Genomic DNA, 17,791 nt, shown 5'->3' on the forward strand with positions numbered 1-17,791 from the left:
TAACACATATCAGTTGCCTTGATATTTTGTATTTCCTTTCTAGCACTAAAATACATGGGAGGAATAATGTACCTACTGATGAGCAGCTATTCTGTCCCTCCAGAGTTACTTTTTGGTTAAAGGAGAAGAATTAAACATCAAACATCCCCAGAAGAGTAAATTATGATGTGTCATCCAGTAATCCCTTTTATGGGAACCTGGTGATGATTTGAGGCCTATATAAACCCAAGCTAACTACCACATTGACTCTTCCTCAACAATTTCCTTGACCTCTAGTCAAATTGCCCTTTCATAATGACCATTAGCATGCGGTAAAACTGTATAAAACACAGCAAAGTTTTCCCACACATAGAAATTACCACTGTCAAGGAAATAACTGGAAACAACTCATCATCATAGAAAGAGAAAAAAATGACTGGGAAAACAATTTTCATATCTATCTAAGACATTAAGGACTACAGAAGCCTAGAGAGATACCTGCTACTGCAGCCAGCATTTGATTTTACATGACAGGTAAGAGAGATCTAGATATTTTTGAATGAGCCATGCTCCTGCTGCAGCTTGCACATTCCAAAAAAAAGAAAAAAAAAAAAAAGAGTTGAATTCCAGTTACATGAAGTGTGCAACACTTTTTGGCGTTTGTATCTTCATGCCTTAATATACTATTCTATAAGATTCTAATTAGCAAAATTTCCTACTTTTTATTCTCAAATAATGGACTGGCCAACCAATGTGTTGTGAAAATGTTGGTGTTTTGCAAGACAAGCTCAATATCTACACAACACAGTCAAATAACCATCTTCCTACTTGAAATAGGAGGAAAATTTTTGACAATTCCACTTTCCAAGTGCAAAAACATTCCAGCACCAAGTTGCACTCTGTCGAAAGCTAAAGTGTGACAGATGCCTTCACAGTAATTGCCAATCAGACACTACACAGCAGCTGAAAACACAATACATCACTTTGATCTCCTGGGCCCTCAAAGTATTCACAATCAAGGAATCAGCATGAAGAACATCAAATATGCAACATTTCAAAAAACTGTCTCAGTGGAACTTAAATATGATAATGTATATTTTGTTCATATTTCATAAAGCATTTCCAATCCTTTATTATGCATATGAAAGGATAGGTTCTAGCTTGCAACAAATAAACATGAAAGATGCTTTATATTTTAGAGACATGTACGTTTTCATCGCATAACATAGGTGAAATAATAATTTAGAAAAGCCTGAATTGCTTTGAGGGGAAGACATTATTACAGAACATGCTTAATTAAGTCCCACTGCTAATTCTGTAAAATGAATACCCCGTTGAATTAGACTGCAGGGAAATGAACCATGCACACCAGCAACACATGCTGGAAACGAGAACGCTGAGAAAGGCTTGACTTACATTTTGCAGGTAGGTCGTATCCACAGGTAATTTTGGCCTGTCCAGTCTCACAGCCGTTCAGGCTGCGACACTCGGCAACTAAGCAGGGCCCAGCAGCTCGGTGTATGCAGCCATCCACTACAAAACAAGCCCAGAACCCAGAATTTATTAAAAGCCAGTTTTTATGTTGCCTTCACGGTCATAAACATTAACTGCCCATTTTTACACCCACATCCCAGACCAACTGATCTGTAAGTTGATATCCAAATACATTCAATTTTTTCTTTTGACAGAATTAGTCAGTGAGTTTTGCAAAAACAATGTTTAGCCAACTTCTGCTAATTGAAAAGCAAACATCCAGAAAATGTAAAAGTAGAATAGAAGTTTCAGTATTAGAAAAGGATCTTACTGAAGGCTCTAAGAAACTCTCATGACAAATTATGAAAATAATTTGATTCCCATCTAAATGTCAAACTCTCTTTTACAATATACCTCTGATACTTCTACAACTATGCAGGTCATTTAATGTCACCATGCTACTAATGCCTTACATAAAAATTCAAAGAAATAATGCTTGTTTTGAAATATAAAAAATACCAACTTCTAGAGCTTTTTTTATTTTTCCGGTTTTTTAAATTTTGTATTATTCATGCAATATTTTGGAGTTAATTAAAAAATAATTACTAAAGGTTGCAATTGCAGCTAAGTATGCAAGAAAATTCGTAGAGTGCATAGAGCTTATTACCCTCAGGAGCCAGCAGAAGAATAAAACAAGGCTGCTGGCACAGCAATTCTGCCCTCTCAACATGCAATCCAAGAAATCATTTACTGTAATTATAGCAAAAAGTTTGAGAAAAAGGACAGAAAATAATAAAGGAAGTAGTGTATGCATGAACATGTTCACTAGAGTAAAGCCCTAATTCAGCAGCAGCTATGGAGTTCAACTAGAAGAAATAATCTTCACATCAACTATAACATCAACTCAAAAGGTAAATTAAGCTCAAGTATAAAGGCTAAATAAATACTTTCAGAGAAAGGAAGAGTCTGTATGAACACTGCTTAAGATTTATTTCAGATTTTATTTCAGACTTAACTGGTTCAAACTTAGAGCTGTGCACTGCAGCATGTTTGAAGCAGTTAAGCCAGAACAGGTTTGGAAAGCCAAGGAGGGGATGGGTTTTAAGAGATTCACATCACCTGGTCACAGCAGGAGCTGTGTAGCTTCCTACAGGCTCACATTTGGGCAACCCATGGCACTCAGTGTTCCCACCAACCACACAGACCCCGCTGTGACACAGCGAGATGGGGAAACTCCCTCACCCTGAGATGAAACAACGCTGGAAACAACGGCTGCCCTCTCTACCTTAAGGCCCTAACTGGTTTTATGAGGTGTTGAGTATTTCCTGAAGTCAGGCAGCCCCAGGTGGGGAGGCAGATAACATCTTCAAATGGATAGAAACTGTCTTCTGCTAAGTGTTAAAAACCTGATTGTCCTTTCTGAGGAGTTCTATACCAGAGTTCATGTTCAGGTGACACAGTAAAATTGGATAAGCAGTTCCTTGCAATACTCCACACATCCTGGACACATTGTCACTGATTTTCAAAGTGGTTTTTTGTAGTACTTCATATTAGCAATAGATAACTACAAAATCATGTGATACTGCACTTTCAATGCCATTTTTCTAAAATTTTCTGTTCATTGAGAAGACCATGGATGCCAAGCCACTAGCTGCAAGCACATTGCAAATTCTCTGTCCCAAGACACCAAGGCCTCTTATTCTACCTCAGCTGAACTTTTGTTTTTAACTTACCCAATATCTCTGCTCAACAGACTCCAAGATGCTACTACAAGAATGATATTTTGTAAAATTAAGGGGAAGAAAGAACATTTGAAATCTATCCTGTGCTCATAATATCCAACTGAATTGTTTTAACTTAATTACTAAATGCTTTTCCAAACCAAGCAGGGTAAGTAAACAAGTATGTGTTGAAACCTCAAGAGTATTTTCATAAGCAGCACCACCACAATCTCTACCAACCTTAGCACTTCCTGAGACACAACATAAAAACAGCACAGATGCTTAGGACTAGCACTTTCTCCATGATCCTTTACAGAGGAAGAAATCCTTAGGAATACTGGACAAGGACTCAAGTCCATGCAAGGATTTGCTTGGTGGCTGACAAATCATTTCTATCCCTGAGGTCCTTCCTGTCCCCACCAGTTCAGCACTTTCCTTTGAGCAGTGTCTGTGCAAGGCTCAGCTGCTCTCTCAACTGCACAAACTGACTTCTTCTTCCTCAAACTCCGTTCACTTTAGTGCAAGTCCAGCTCAGAGCACAGCCAAACAACAGGACCTGCAGAAGAAAACCATCGCCTCTGCCAGGGAAGTGGAAGCACAGGTTTGCCACTTCTAAACCTGTGATGGATTAAAACACCCAATATCAGCATTCCATGTGTCAGAGCAGATGTGATCACACAGGAGGGCTCAACTCCTCATCTATAACACCTCTCATGTTAGAAGGGGCTCTTAATGCAAATACTGCTATGATAAAGATTGTCTATCAGTAGTTTCCCAAACACAGGAGGGCTCAGCTCCTCATCTATAACACCCCTCATGTTAGAAGGGTGCTCTTAATGTAAATACAGCTATGATAAAGATTGTCTATCAGTAGTTTCCCAATTCCACATGTCTGTGTCCAACCTTTATAAGCAAAGAAGCTCCAGAAGGATGGAAGAATAATTGAAAAAAATTGAATTCTTAACAGAGAAAAATCAATTCTATCACAACCAATCCTGACACATGACAAGGAAAATGGAAGACATCTGCCAGAATGGAACAAGTAGACATGCATACTTCCCTTATAAAGGTGGCACAAGAGAAAATGATTGAATACTTCAGACAGGCTTAGATGGAAAAGTATAAATTAGCATTTGATATACTTCAGTGACTGATGACACAGAAGAATGAAAGGGGGGAGTGGGAAGGGGGAGAACAGCACCAACAAAATCAAAACCCAAACACAGAAAACTTTCATAATAACCTCTTTTTCCCATCATACTTCATTAAATACATGAATAGAGATGACCTCTGGTCTATGCAGAATTTTTTATTCCATAACTCAATAACTCATGCCAGAAATACCCTATGTTTCAAATAATATATTCACTTCAGAACTATATTGAAATATAGTGCCAAATGTGAGCACTCTGCATAACACAAAGTAAGATAATTGCAGAGGTAGACTGACAAATCTAAATATGATTCTTCAGCCTCTGCTACAACATGTCTTAGCCATATTAAGACAAAAGGAAAAACATGGGACGGGCATGTACAAAATATTTATATGAGATATTCTGTTTTCTGAAGGTGTGCAGCAACTAGCAATGTCAGTGCACAGAGAAACAAGAACTATTAACAGGGAAACTTAGTGGAAATTACAGATAATAACAACAACCTCAGGAAGGAAAAATTATGGTCAAAGGCATTTTGTTATTCTGTAGTAATGAGGAAGAAATTTACACCATAATAATGGCATGCTGCCAAATTAATAAGAAAGTGAAAAACCCTTGATATATTGGTTTCAGATATTTCATCTGTATTTTCAGTTTGCTATATAGATGCTCATCTGCAATATTGCAAACAGATCTGGAAAACATTAGACCATATCCCACTGTTCATTGTACAACTGGCTGAGAAACCCAGGCAAATCTGATTTGGCATCACATGACAGTGACAAGGAATTCTGCTTTATCACTGCTTTCTACAACCAATAAAAAAAATGTGATTTCACTTCAAAGTCTCACTCTGCCTCACAGTGTGACTTTTTTTCTACAGGCTGCCTTCCTGTTCAAGTTGATGGAAATCACATAGATGTGCTTTGGGTCATTTTCATACACAAGTGACCTGCCATTTAAGGTCTATGGGAAAGATGTGGGAAAAATCCCACAGACAAAACTGTCAGTCATAACTGAAATAAATCCGATCTGTGAGCTGCATGCTGATTAACTGACAACACTTGAAGGTACTAGAGTGAGGGCTTCCAACTATCCCCCTTGGTACTGTGCTTCTTGGAATGAGTTTCAGGCTTATAAACCAAGCTACTTCAAAGGACTTTTGAGAGCACTGAGTCCTGCCTAGGGCGACCAGTGAGGCAGCAAACACCCACAGGATGGTGAAGAACACCCTCTTCTCTTCTGCCTCCCATCCCAATACATTGGTACCTCACAGTCTGAGGTCCCATAAATTCTCTGAAATAGCACACAAGACTTCAGCTTCTGAAACGCTGCAAAGACTTAATGCAGGTCGACCTGTCTTTTGAAAAGTGATCCTGTTACCCAGTGCCTTCATGTGTGGAGAGCCCAGAAAAACTGGGTTTCTGTATTTATTGTTTCACCATGCTTGGGTGGACAAGCACATGGAAGGGGCTTCTCAATTTTGAAGACCGACAAACATGAACAATATCTTGAGGGCTGAAAAACAGCTGAAGAAACTTCAGATTCATTTAATCTCTGTAGTTCAAGTTGCTCATGCTTGTGTAAAGCTATTAAAAGTAGTACTCTAATTTTATTTTTTTCATGAAAAATAATAGCTATTTCATTGCATGCTTCCATAAGTTTCAGGAGCCACTAGGGACAGCGCTTTGTTCTCCCAACAATTCACCAGAAGCCATTAATGAAGAAAAACTATTTCCAAAGCTACTGCAGTCACTGGCATTGGTTGCACAAAGAAGTCAGCTGAAAATAATTAAAATACACAAACAAAGGTATCAAAATTAAAATCCTATGCAAAAGGACAGCATATTAATAACATCATGTTAAACAAAAATATGTAATCTTCGACACCATCTTTCTCTCCATACACTGAAGGATACTAACAGGTGAAATCCTTTCTCAGTTTATTGTAAAACAATTGCATTTGTCCTCCAGAATTAAAGGGTTAAATTTACATAGTAAAAATAGCTAATTTACTGCTATACAATATAGTACAAACCTATTTCTTAGAGAAAATTTCTTAAAATTGCAAATGAAGCAAAAGCACAGGAAACACAGAATTAAGGGTATCATGGGATGCTGCTTAAAAAAAAAATAACCTCAGCAAAACTAGCCTTGCAGTGCAGATGGTAATAAAAAGGGTAAGGTAATCTAACACCACAGCAAAAAATACAAACTCCTCCAGGAATAATAAGGCCCAAATTTCTTTTGTGACCTTGTGTGCAAGGCTGAATAAAGTGAAGCTATGATGTAAACAACATATGCAGATTTATTGTGTTACATTTCAAGAATCTATAGAGTCCTTTTTCCATAGTAATTCCTGTTCTCTGGTGCTTTTCCAGATTTTTCATTTCTTGTTTTCAGTAGGAAATTCATGAGGTATACTTATTTAAGAAAGTCACCTGTGCTTGATACATCTCTGAAGTGGTACTGCTCTTCCACATGGCAAATGTGCATAAATGAATAAATGAGTGCATAAAAACAGGATAATGTCATTGCATTAGATGCACTGCTGGGGACAAAAGAGGAAACTGCTTTGTGCACTGTAGGATCTCTGCTACACACATCCTCCGTTCTTGTGGACCTTCCAAAAATGCCCATTGCAAGGATGTGTGTGGCAACCAGAAGGAAAACCAAACAAAAACAAACAAAAAGACAAAAAACACCACTCTCCAAAAAACCACCACTGAACCCCCACATAACAATCAAAGAACCAACTCACAATGAAACTCAGCCTCATTCTGCTAAACCAGTGAAGTACCTCTCAAAAGTTCATTGGAATCAACTGCTGCCAAAGTTGCAACTGTACCTCTGAGACCAATGTCAAGAGGAAATAAATCCTGCCATCAAGAGGCAACAGGTGATGCTCTAACAAACAAAGGTGGGGATCTTAAAAAGATTATAACACAGATGCCAGTTGACTGCTAGGAACAGCAGTTTTTATTACTGAGATGGCCTCTGTCATTGGGAAGTTTAATGAACTGGAGATTTTTAATCAATGCACTGGTTTATGGGCCTCCAACATAATTAATTTTAAAAACTCAGCAATTATGCAGTATTTCCTGGCCAAAATCTCAGCGTTCAAATGCATGATCTTAAGCTTTATCCTTAAAATTCTCCATCTTAAACACAAAAAGCACAGATGAGCAACTCATTTTGAGATGGCTAGTTCCTGAATTAGGTTCACATTTCATCACGATCTACATTCACATTCCTTAAATATTCTTACTTTCAAAAACCCTTAGTGCGTGCACCTCATTTAAGATCAATATGAGACCTGCAAGTCTTGATGCTTAAACTAGTATTACCTAATGTGTCAATCCACTTCTCTTACTTCTCTTCTTAAGAATCAACATTCTGAGGCTGCACAAGGGGCCTTCTGGCAGGTAGAATTACAATTGGGGATCCTCCCAGCTCCAATCAACCATGCTGCAGAGCAAGTTTAATGAAAAGTAATAATATAATAAACCATTATTCTGGTATATACTGCAAGGAACAAAATACTCGTAACAATTCCAGGTGTAAACCTTATTGTAAAGTCAGACATGAGAAACTTGTGGTTTTGAGTATTGTTTAGCTGAAATCCTATAAATTTAGCATTACAAACCACCAGTAATTGCCTGCCATGGTGAAAAGTACTGGGAATTGAATTTTAAAACCTACTGGTTGTTTTAAGAGAAGGTTGACCTTATCTGGATGCAGTTCACAGTCAAGCATAACAAAAGCAGCTGAAACATCCAACACAATCAATGTCCATGCCATAAACTGGCAAAAAGCCCATATGGATAAAGAAATCAACAATTCAAAATAAAGCTCACTTGCCCACGAATCTGAAAATTTAAGTGTCCTACATTTATTGCACACAGCCAATTACTCCTACTTTGACAAAACACAAACCAACAGAAAACTCACCAATTTGGGCAGATTTTTTATTTCAGTTAAATGATTCAGGATACCAGAAACTCATATTAAAAATAAACAAAAAGCCAAGTCAAAGTTGTCCTGTCATGCTGGCAAATGATGATTGGCAAATTCCTTCCATAAACAACTAAACAATGAGGGAAGTGCTCCTTTTATCTCACGCTTATGACATCATCTTTCTTAGTCTTCGAGCGCTCTGCTCCAATTCTGTAGACGAGAGCTGTAATGTCAATAGGATTCACACTTTTGTCAGCCCACTCAAGCAGCATAAGGGCTCAGAGAAACACGGGGCTGATAAACCTGTCTGAATGTCACACTTTTGGCAAGAAAAAACAGTAGGAAAGGCTCCAATAGTGCTTTTCCAGTTTTTCCCAGTCCAAACTGCTGACATTAAGGCATGTGTGAAGGAGCCATTCACTTCCTTTTAATTGTGTTAGTGTTGAGACACCTGACATGCCACAATCTTTTCCAGATGGAAAGGAGACAGCTAAGCCCTACATACACTGAGCACAAAAACTGCTTGTTGTTGTTTACCGAGAAGGGAAGTGATAAGTCTGGAGAAATTCAGGCTACTCTGCTATTAAACCAAGCTCAGTTCCCAACTTGCTCCCCCAGCTTCCCAAAACAGCTATTAAGAAGGTGCAAGTTGTTTTAGGTGGTATCACCCAAAAAAAATGGCTCTGGCCACTCTGAAATCCTTTCCTCAGCCTCTTGGGCAGCCACAGTACTTTTTTTTCCAGCTGGATACTGCACATATTGGAAAGACAACAAAGGTTTATCTACATTTCATTGCTAAGATGCCTACTTTGTCCTGGATTTTTACTCATGTTACTGTGCTATTATTATAGGACTGCCATTTTTCAGTAAATACCCATATTATTGCCTTCAAAATGTCTCTGAAACCCTCTTTGCCATGATGGCTATTGGGCTACTACTGTCATATCAAGCTCTGTCTGGTGCACTGAGCTATGGATTCTCTTTTATCTCCTGCACAGTTCAGACACATTAACTAAAACTCAGAGAAAGGCTAAAGGAACACGAATCTGATAAGATAAAAACCATGTCTTATAGGATAATGAAAATCAGATTTTATTTTTTAAAAGCTATTTACTGATGTTCTGATGTTGCAATACAGAACACAGAAGTGGACCAACTGGTGTGATTCGCTGTCCAGCTGTCTCAGCAACCTGTGTCACTAGATGGCCAAAGAAAATGCTTAGAATACGAGGGCAAGATCAGAGAAATTACCAGGGCGTCCACAGCACTGGAAAATCACAAACATGAGAAAGAGGTCTTTTCTGTATGACTATGGCCTTGCTTTTTATCTTGTGGTTTTGGCATTTTTTGGTTTGGGTTTTTTTAAATTTGTTTTGGGCTGGTTTTTTGTTTTTTTTTTTTTTTTTAGTATTTCCTAAGTGTCACAGACTCAAATAGGTTTTTGAATTTGTATCTTCCAGTTTTATGTAGTCTTCTCCTAATGCAGACAAGGAAATTAATACCACAGGTTATTCTGAGAAAAGGCATAATGCTAACCTAGAAAACAGAAAGATAATAGAAAAACTTTCTATAATCCTTAAGGAACTTTTTTGTTTAGGGGCTTTTTTCACCTCATTTACAACACAAAGACAAGTGCTTCTTCCCTATTGTCTGATGTCTATTTTTCTTTGGATTTTTTGTAATACATCTTCTTCTCTGTACATTTCATCACAAGACAGGAGATTGCAATGGTGTGCTTCATTACTTATAAATGTTTCAAAAATACTAAGTGCACGGGCTGGTCAAAGCAGATGAATTGTATTAAGCCAGAATAGAGATTTGCATATTTGGAGTGCAGTTATTAAGCAGTCATCGTGCAGTGATTATACAAATTTATTCACTACAATCAGCCAGCAGTTGACAGGCACAGGTCAAGGATTTAGACGGAGCAGGCTATCAAGTAATAATTATAAAATGACTGTGTAAAAGAAGGAAGACTTATAACAGTGATGCATTCTCACAGCCCAAAAGGCTTTTGGCATGCCATTCCAGAGAATTTTAAAGGTACAGTGAAAATTTAAAAATAAAAAGTATAAGGTTAACCACTCTTTCCCCGTGAAAATGTAAGGGGAGGTGAAATAAGCTCTTCTCAACAGAGAACATGGAAGGAGGCCATTCTCGCATAGGTCTTTGTGGATTTGAAGCCTGAGGGCTTCCATAAGGAAATATGACTTCTAATTAAATAGAACTAATCCAGACATGGGAGAGGGTGATTTTTCTCTTTAGCCATAGGGTGCACCAAGCACCAGAACACTATACATCACTGCTGGAATGAAAGAATACATTACAGTTTCTGAGAAAGCCTGGGAGAAGACACTGAGCCAGAGCCAGACAAAGGAGGTGCACTGTGCAAGGGGAATAGCTCGACTTCTGAAAAATCTTTTAAAGGAAAGGTGAGAAGATCTGCCAAGAAAAAGCTTTCATGATTTACAACTTCAAATATTACATCCTCAAGAATTTTTGAAAGCAATTTGATTGTTTGTTTTTAAGAGCCATCTCTTCCCTTCCCCTCTAACCCACACAGGTTTAGTTTGACCATGCAGCAGCAAAATCTTCCTGGAGGTTTCCATGATGCACCAACTGTGAGAGAGAGGGCGAAGAAAGTACCAGAGGAAAGGTCAGTTACAGAAGCAAAGTACATTCAGTGCTGGGCATACTTCAAAAGGACTTAAAAAAACCATGGGGATTGTAGGAACTCTGAATTAGGGCAGCAGCTGGAATGTACAAAGGAGTAAGACTGAACATCAACAAAGGAGATACTCTCTGCCTCGCAGCAAGGCTTAACGGGCTCTAGGAAAACTCCAAGTTATTTACTGAGGAGCAGCTGTTTTTCTTATTTCCTGGACCATTTTCACTTGTGCTAATTTACTTTTATTGTGAACCACTGAAGGGAGAAACCTTGGTTGAGATGCTTCTCAGTCTGCAATCACAGAAACATCCTCTCAGTTTGGAGTGCTGTTTCAAACCAGATTAATTAACAGTATTACGTATACAAAATCTGCCTTGCAATAGGTAAATCCAATTGAACGCATTACAATGTGTTCTAATGGAATAAATACAAGGGAAGGAAAAGGTAAACACTAGATTAACCAGAAAATGATGTATGAACAAGGTTCTTTCAGACAGTGTTTTAACACAAGCCTGAGAAGTAATTACCCATAAAAACAAATATTCTCAAATATTCTTTTCTTTTGTTCAGAGCCAGTGACAAATCCTATGCGCAACACAATCAAGAAAAAGACAACTTACTAGATCTTGCCAAAAGATAACTTACAAGACCTGGGACGCAATCAACATTTAGCAATGCTGAAATATCAACTTGTTCAGCCATATGCAAAAATATCACAAACTAAATACAACTTCCCCTCTAAAACCAGTATCATATCCTAATACATATTTACAGTACAAACCAAATGCAGAAGAGAAACTATTCGCACTAATGTGTCAAATTGCATTGTAAAATTGACAAATCTACAAAAAATATTTGATCTATATCTCAATCTATCGAAATCCCCAAGTTTCACACATAATTAACTGTATCTGCAGTATTGGAGCAAGCTGCCATCATTGGACCATGCATTCCTTTTCCACTGCTAGACAGATTGTGTCTGATAGCAAAGTTCTGTTTCCAAGGTAAATGGAAAAGCCTTATACTAACTTAAGATGGTAAGAATTATCTTAAGAATTATCAAGTGGAAATTAGTGACAGAATAATTATGAATAAAAAGAAAAGGAATAAATACCCTGAGTGTTTGTTTATTTATTTCATGACAGAAATAAAAACAGGATAATGGCAAAGCTTGAGATAACAGTCCTTCCACATTGCCCACTGTCCTTGGGGGTTATTTGCAGTGCAATCACTTTGGACAGAAATAATATAAAAAACCTGAGAAGGGCACAAAGCCTGATAATAGCAAGTAACCTTTAGAGTTAAATGGAAGACTGATTCCAAAAGTTGCACGGGGAGTTTCTCTGAGCTGTTCCTGCCCAGTCCTCCACAGGGCCACACCACAACAGCTTGTTTAATCAAGTCCCACACAAGATTTTTTAACCTACAAAAAAGGTAAACCTGTAATTAATGAACTTATTACTTATCTGAGCTGGCTGCAACCCTCTTTATGCTCCATGAGTTGTGGGAAGGGAAATTAAAGTACTAAGCACAGCTTAAATTTACAATCTAATAGTTTTCAAGTAAGAAACAAGACATCCCACACAGATGGCTATATTTACCAGTTCGGTAATTCTGGTAATTCCCTCCCAAATAACTTTATGTTTGTCCTAAAACACCATTAAAGCATAGATAAGGAACAGAAGAACTAAAGAGCTGGTTAATCTGTGTAGCATCATTATGTATTATTTAGTTTAATATCTTCTTGTAGTAAATACAAAATCATTATGTGCCATTTTCTTCAAGAGAACATTGTAGTAAATTTGGTGTTGCAACAGAACCATTAAAGTATAATAGTGTACACAGAAAAATTCTACTGATTAGCAAACAAAAATATGTAATTATAGCCACAGTGTGGGACTCAGTTGGCTGGTGTTTTATTGCATACTGTTCTGTAAGACTACTTTGCTGCCAAAAATAATGAGGAAAATACTGAGTTGCTAGTTCCAGTTGTACTAGAGTTTTTGTCTTGATTTTATTGACATTTATAAAGCGATCGTCACATGTAACAAACAAGTCACATTGCCAACACTGTGAGCTGCAGTCTGCAGTGATTAACGAGTAAACAGCATCAATTCCATAGCAACATTCTACGGATGTGGATCAATATTAACTGATTTTTTAAAGAGGTAATTCTGAACAACACTTTGGCCAAAGCACCTCAAGTGCTCTGCAGTTTGAGCAATATTAACAAAATAATACAAGAGCACTGAGACATGGCTTTAAAATGAAAAAGCAGCTCAACATTAGCCCATAAAAGCTGTAGTAAACACATTCACGTGTGCATATTTCCAATACATAAAAATACAGTTTTAAAAGAAAATACATATAATCATGAGTAGAAAAACTGAACAATATATATCCTGTGATACTTGATATTATACTTATGCCTCCAGATTTCATTTTCTAGCTTCCATTGAAGGGAGTAGAGGGAATGATATATATTTGATACATTATACAAGAAAAAAAAAAGATGGTGCCAGTTTAAAAAGCTTGCAGAGAAAATCACAAAGGGTTAATCTGTTTCTGAAAAGTTACATTGGAATGTTTACATCAGAGGCATTAAACCATAGGCAGTTCATACCTGAACTGCAGCCTGATGTCATTAGAAAGGGGCAACCACTGCGATACGACAAAGTGAGAGGACAGGCAACACTGGCTGAAGGTATCAAACCTCCAAAGACTGTATCTGTGATGAACCCTGGGAATAAATTCCTCTTCAAGTCTGGCCTCCTTTCTAGAAACATTTATAGCACAAAATCCTTACCCATTTTTAGAAAAATTAAAAAAAAAAAAACTTAATAGTTTTTCAGTGTTGTCAAATGTAGAATAAAGTTCAACATAATTCTTAATATTAATCCACCCACTCTCAGAAAGCATACTTTTAAAAACAGCTTCACCTACTTACTTTCACAGAAGTCAAAGGCTTGCAAAGAGCAAGTCATGAGCTGGATTATGAGAAGAGACTAAGGCGAATTGGGCAAGGCATTTTAAACAGCCATCTATACAAAGGCGATATTATCTGCACTTTTCTACTAAAATTTACCACTTTGGGTACATCTTCATTAGGAAATACAGAGGACCAATAAGAACACACCTGTGGAGTAAAACAGCTGGTGGTGAGAGCCTGTTGTATAAATACACAGTTCAGGTGCCTTTTGATGATTTTTGTTTGTTTGGGGGTTTTATTTATTTTTGTTTTGAGCTAGATCTTGACTGGTTTTAGGGCTGAATGCCAGTTTTCCAGTGGAATGCATTAGGAACACATTTTCCATTCTACTTTTACCTGAAAAAAACCTAGTTCATGTGCTCCAAGGTACATGATAATGCTAAATATCAAAGTGTTTAGCCACAGGACATGGGAACTTGCTTCAAAAGCACATACTGGGCCCTAACTAAGAAAAGCAAGGTGCATGCACCTTGTATGGGTTTGAGTAGAAATTTATTTGAATTTTTCAGGATTTTTAGCCACGCCTGAGTTAGTGTAGCTGCAAACAAAGGGGGAAAGCCCCATTCCCACTCAAAGAAAACACATCTTTACATTTTCAAAGCAGCAGTTTGGTACTGAGCCTGACAACCCATATGAATCGAAGTTCAAAAGATCAAAGTAACAACTGACATCAAACTCAAGCTCTGTATCAGCCACACACAGAAGTCAGCACAACAGGATATTCATCCCTTAAGGTTCTAGTTGTAAACAGGCACTAACAAACAACTGAGCAATGGCAGAACAAAAACATTCAGCAGCCACCCCAGGGTACAGGCATAAACAAGCCCTGTCTTACAATGACTAATACGTTCTGCTTGCAGTGGTGATGTTAAGGATGAAGTGTTGGGAACCAACGAGACTGAGGGCAGGATAGACAAACTCTTTCACAGCATCAAGAAGACTTACACAAATAACCTAATCTTATGATTCTAGTTACTTCTGATGGGAAGATGGAGAAAAGGAATCCTTCCTGCCTTCACAATATTATGCAAAACATTTTACACAGCAAAGTCCTTGTGAAATACACATCTAAGGTCAAACCAAAACATGTGAGAATATGCTGAGGAAACATTTTACAAGACAGTCTCCAGAAGACCAATGGTTAACTTACAGTCCCACACCATAAATATCCACTGTATTCCAGTATTACCAGCATCACATTATAAAGTCAAGCTGGTCATGATCCTATGGAAAGATGGTGTCTTTCACTCTGATAATGGATATCTTAGATTTACAAGCTTTAATATTATTAATGGCTTTTATTTTCAACATATATGCTTTCACAGAGTCAGAGAATAAATCAGGTTTGATTGGAGCCTTAAGGGTATGCAGTCCCACCACCTGCTCAGGTTCCCTTTACAAAACAAATACATGGGTGAACAAGATCGGCCTTCCATCCTTCTGAAGTGATGAAAAAACTACAGAAAAAGTTGAAGAGCTGTTCCACCATCTAAAAATCTGTTTATTGTTATTATTTTGACTAATTATGTTTATGCTCCAGGGTAAAAAAACACCCAGCACCTACATGTTATTGAAAGTAAATGCTTTTCAATTATTAAGATGGAAGAGTGAAAGCTAAACAATAAAGAATGAAAGCTGGCTCAAAAGGCTCGTGCAAAAACAGTCCCGAGACGACACCTATCCAGCCTGGCAAGGTGCCCATTTGTGGTGATAGCAAGAACCACAAAAAAATAGGTGCAGCTAAAGTATTAAGGAGGATGAAAGGTCTAAGCTGACAGCAAATACAAACCAGATCTGAATTCTCCAGTCAGACTCTGTTTGGGGAGGCCAGGCTATTATTTGTTATCTGAGGACTGAGGTATGCACAACATGGGCAGGCGCTGCCGGCACAGGGATGAGCCCAAGGAGCCTTAATGAGGGACAGGCTGGAGCCTCAAGTCTCTCTGTGCAACATGGTGAGAGGCAAAAGAGAAAGGGGTGACTTTTAACACAGCCTTCAGCAGAGACCCAGGGTTCTGATTTATTTTTCTCACATCCAGCTCTTCTTAATTTTGCTCTTTCCTTTTCAACAACAAGGTTTTATTTATAACTATCTCTTCTAATTAGAAGGCCAACTTCCTGATCTCTTGACCTATTGCACAATATGATTTTAATTAGTTCACACTGACATGCAAAGGCCTGGAGTTTAAGTATTGCTTTGCCTGAACAAACCTGTGTGCCCATTGAAATCCCTTATATAAACATCCCAACAAAAGAATTTTTAAGACCTTTTTTAAAATATTGCTATACAAAATTCAGTGGGATAGAGTAATGTTGTAAAGAGTGATGTTCATGACTTTCTGAAAGAGTTCTCTCTGTTGAACTACACTTTCCACAATTTTTTTTAAATAAATAGGATTTTTTAAAACTGAGTACCAATATATCATTTCTTCTCAATTAATGCCTTATGTGCATGTCCGCACAGATACAGATATTACAAGTATATTTGTTTTGAACAGCTCTTTTATCAGAGAATTTTATGTACTTTGTAAGGGAGACTGACAACAAATAGGAAAACACAGTGAGGGAAACTGAGGGTAAAATGATGGATAGTATTTCCAGTACTGTTCAAACCTTCCCTGTAGCTCCAGAAAGTCCCAGATCTCCTGTCTCCCCTTCACTCACTTCACACTCAGCTCTTCCACATCTCAAACCTGGACTTGTGCGAGTTGCTGGCCAGGTAAAAGTCACATGTGCTATAGCTAATCTGAAATACACCAGCCACAATTCCAACAAAACATATAATGGTAGAGTCTCCCTGGATTTCCCCAGCTTAACAGAGGCTTTAACTTCGCTCTGGATGTCTGTTTTTAGAAGTGTTTTAGAAATCTACTTGTTTTGAAACTTGCACCTCTCTATCAAACACATCTGCAAATAACCCTTAGATTAAATGTGCTGGGAATTAATAGTAGGTAACAGGCAGCACAAGGAAACCAGAGTAAGAGCGTTTCAAAATCTGCAGACTGCTTATATAGGATGGGGCACAACCAAAGCACAAATTGACACTATCACTATTTCCTTTCCAGTTGGACAAGAAATCCCTGACAAAACTGTCTCGGACTTCAAGGAGTCCCAGGTCACACTACAGCAATCTGCATATCTGTGAATGAGTAAGAGAAGTCTGTGCACCTGTGGTCAGGGCACTTAGGAAATACAGGAAAGATCATGGACGCGACAGACAGGATGACTCAGTGAGCATCAGGGCTTGAACTTCCACCTCCAGCATTTATTGGTGGAATAGTGACCATCATTCCATCTGAACATTTTCTCATCTTCAGCAGATTCCCTATCAAATATGAGTTAGTGTTGCAAGTCTACCTACTTGAAAGCAACAAAATAGCTCCATGAGACAGCATTTGCACTTTTTTTAGAGTCAGAGTAAAGCACTGTGAAATTACTGATGTTCCCTTGATATTTTAAATAGATACCCCAGGAAAGTACAGAATAAAAAGTGATGAGAAAAAAAGTTTAGATAGCCATACTCAATCTTTCTCTTCTATTATTCATTAACCTGCAGGTTTTAAGGGAGAACGCAGTTGTTAGGGCTTCTCAGAGAAACCTGGCCTAATTAAGTTTTAATTCCAGCAAATCAGGAGGTATACTTTGTCCCTGTCAAATACAGAGACACATTTAACCACCATTTCCCAAAAAGACAACGTCCCTTGGTAATTCCACAATGGATTTAGTCCAAAATTTGGCACCATCTGTTTATCATAAAAGGTCTTTGTGATTCAGGAGTCCAACCAGCCTCTTTGTCTTATAAGACCTTGGCCACATCTGCCTCCAGAACTCTGTGAACAATCAAAAAATC

The 17,791-nt window shown here is 37.9% G+C and overlaps 1 protein-coding gene across 4 annotated transcripts in view; it reads right to left on the minus strand.

Moving 5' to 3' along the window:
* MACROD2 (mono-ADP ribosylhydrolase 2) overlaps positions 1-17,791 on the minus strand; it is an 852,624-nt gene that overhangs the window by 588,283 nt on the left and 246,550 nt on the right. For all 4 annotated transcript variants that reach the window (XM_039717140.1, XM_039717141.1, XM_039717139.1 and 1 more), the window contains exon 5: positions 1,396-1,512. In XM_039717140.1, the coding sequence (XP_039573074.1) occupies positions 1,396-1,512 (117 nt within the window). The remainder of the gene's footprint in view (positions 1-1,395; positions 1,513-17,791) is intronic.

The sequence above is a fragment of the Passer montanus genome, unplaced genomic scaffold, assembly GCF_014805655.1.
Source record: "Passer montanus isolate IOZ18808 unplaced genomic scaffold, ASM1480565v1 scaffold37, whole genome shotgun sequence".
NCBI classification, from domain to species: domain Eukaryota; kingdom Metazoa; phylum Chordata; class Aves; order Passeriformes; family Passeridae; genus Passer; species Passer montanus.